General features: G+C 41.1%; 1 protein-coding gene across 1 annotated transcript in view; it reads left to right on the top strand.

Annotated features, from left to right (window-relative positions):
- SASH1 (SAM and SH3 domain containing 1) overlaps nucleotides 1-1177 on the top strand; it is a 94952-nt gene extending 93775 nt beyond the window's left edge. Inside the window, 2 exon segments of the mRNA XM_009999975.1 lie at nucleotides 1-118; nucleotides 917-1177. Coding sequence (XP_009998277.1) covers nucleotides 1-118; nucleotides 917-1177 — 379 coding nt within the window.
- The last annotated feature ends 1584 nt before the right edge of the window (nucleotides 1178-2761 follow it).

Here is a 2761-nt window from a genome sequence, read left to right as displayed (position 1 = left end):
CATTCCTGAGGCTTTGGTACAGAGGTACTCTGAAGACTTAGACCAGCCTGTAAAGGATGTTGCCACAAACATGGACCAAATTCGGGTAAAGCAGCTGAGAAAGCAGCATCGCATGGCAGTGAGTATTTCCCTAAACCAAATTTTCTTATAAATAAGCAGACTTCAAAAAGGACTGATGATGAGTTAAGAGAGATTTGTGCAAAGTCCTAGTGCTCCCTGTATTCACCCAGCAGGTACAAGGTATGTAGGGCCACTACAGGGGCAGGAGGTACTTCTCCCCATTTCAAAGGAGGACAGGTAGTAGTTGAAAGAAGAGTGAATAGCCATGTCTCTTGACTAAGCAGCAGTCTTCAAAGTTTAAGCAGACTGCAAGCAGTGGTAACAGAAACTTGCTCACTAAGGGTGGCATGTGTTAAATGTTTCTGTATTGACATCTGAAAGGTTTTGCACTCCTTTTTCATTTCTTAAGCTATACTATTGTCCACTGCTTCTTAGCAAAGCTGGGAGGGGAAACGGTCAAAAGCTTTCATGGCTTTTTAAAAGAGAAATTGGTTTGTCTGAGGAGGTAATAGACAAAATTGGTATTCTCTTGCCTTACTGAGAAGTGAAATGGATCACTCTGAATTTCTTGTCATTGAGTGTTTTTTATTGATCTCAAACCAATTCAGAATGGCACATGATGGTCACCCAAGCAGCTGGGTACTGTCCACTGCATCTGCATTGCCAAAAGTGTTACTGTTGCTCCTGTGCCAAGTGATCTTAGCCTTTCAACCCACACCACTCTTATACTGACCAATGTGACCGGGGGGGGGGGGGGGGGGGGAAAGAAGAAAAAGAAAAAAAGAGAGAGAGATTTTGTCGTAAAATGAGCAGTTATATTAAACATGAAGCATTTATTTTTTTCTTTACTGTCCAGATTCCAAGTGGAGGGCTCACTGAAATTTGCCGAAAACCTGTATCCCCGGGACTTATCACCTCTGTATCTGACTGGCTGATTTCCATTGGTCTACCTATGTATTCCAGCCTGCTCACAGATGCAGGATTCAATACACTGAGCAAAGTGCCTTCTCTGTCACAAACTTACCTTCAAGAAGCTGGCATCACAGAAGAAAGGCACATAAGCAAGCTCCTGACAGCGGCAAGACTCTTCAAACCTCTTGATCCAGAGGCAATTTAACATGCTCTGTTGTGTGGCATTGCCTGGTTGAAAATCCACTGCTTCTTCCTGCACCAGTATTGCTCTAATTACTTCACATAGCTAAAGGGATCAAGGAAGTGACTCCCAAGGACAGGCAGATATCTTCTTCAGAGGATATGAAATGCTTCTACTGCTGTCTTTGGCAACTGAAGGAGAAGATAAGCAACCACCAGGTAACACAGATGTGGTACTTCCCTCCCTGCTCACTTCCCTGTAATGTATTCTTATCTCATAAAGTGCACAGGGTTGGCCTGAGAATCAGACAGCTTTGCTGAATTAAGGGACCCCTGCAAGTTTGTGAAAGTAATACTACTAGTAGGCCCTTGTTTCTATGGAGAGCTTCTTAGGTTGGAGGTCTTCTAGGTTCCCTGTACCTGGAGTCAGTCCCAAAGACCGGGTACAAGCCAAGGTGCAAATTCCAGTAGAAGCTGTTTGGCAAATGCCTTTTGTTTATTTTAGCAGTTTAGAGCTAACCACAGACCCCCCTGTCATCTTCGCTGTTGCTTGGTATAGGTCCCAATACGCCACAAAGCCTTTAGCTAGGCCAAAGTTAATGGACTGGAATTAGTTTTCACTGTGGTCCATCTCTGTCACTCCAATGCAACTAACCCACGGAGAGTCAAAAAGCTTCTTTTTATTTGTACAGAGCTGAGGTCATTTTTATAACTGCTTTCTAGCAATCAGCTTTTTATTTGCCTTAAGAAAAGCTTTTAAGCAGTTATCTAGTGTTCACTTGCCTGTATTCATGTTTCTAAAGCCTTGTTTCAACCTTCACCCTTGAGATGTCCTGAGGGTGATTTCCAGCTGAAGTAGCTTCTACAAAATGCTCATCATAACACATTCTGTGTTGTAGAGATGCTTTTACAAATGCAGGGTTATGCTAGGTTTCAGTTGTCAGGCTAACTTCTTGTTCACTACAGTCTGCATTTACTGTTGTTACTAAACTGTTCTGAGATATACAGCCTTGTATATATGTAACTGCTTTTAATTTTAATCATATTCTGTGTACTGTGTTATATCGTCAATCATTATGCTGCAGCTTTGACTTGGTATCCTGACCATAGCAATTCCAAACAGTAGGTTTCTGCAAATGAAAATTCACTTGTGGTAGACAAAATACATTGAAAAAGCAAATTGTGTCCCATAGAAATCATCAGATTCAGTAACTCCGTTTCATGGACAATAAAAAAATAATAATCTGATGTAGTTTTATGAATTACACTGTGATTTTACAACAGTTGATACCCCTCATGAATATGTGTTAATGTTACCTCCCGCTGGAAGAGAGCATTGTTTTGGCATTTGTGGTGAACCATTTCTCCATTATGTAATGGTATTTTTCTGCCTAAATCAGTGTAAAACATTCCATTTGCATATGTGACTAATGACAGATTTTTATTTTTCTATATGAGTACACATTTTGTATACCCAATACAGATTATCAAGAATAGCTTTTCCTTTGGGGTCTACATATAGTGTGTCCAGCTTCTTGTAGCACAAACACTCCATGAAAGACAGAGCAGCCTTGCTCTGGTAGGTAAAGGGAGGTAGTATAGAAACCTG

This window comes from Chaetura pelagica, unplaced genomic scaffold (assembly GCF_000747805.2).
Source record: "Chaetura pelagica isolate M959 unplaced genomic scaffold, ChaPel_1.0 scaffold135, whole genome shotgun sequence".
Taxonomy (NCBI): Eukaryota; Metazoa; Chordata; class Aves; order Apodiformes; family Apodidae; genus Chaetura; species Chaetura pelagica.
The sequence above is the reverse complement of the archived record's forward strand: the minus strand, read 5'-3'. Positions and strand labels throughout refer to the sequence as shown.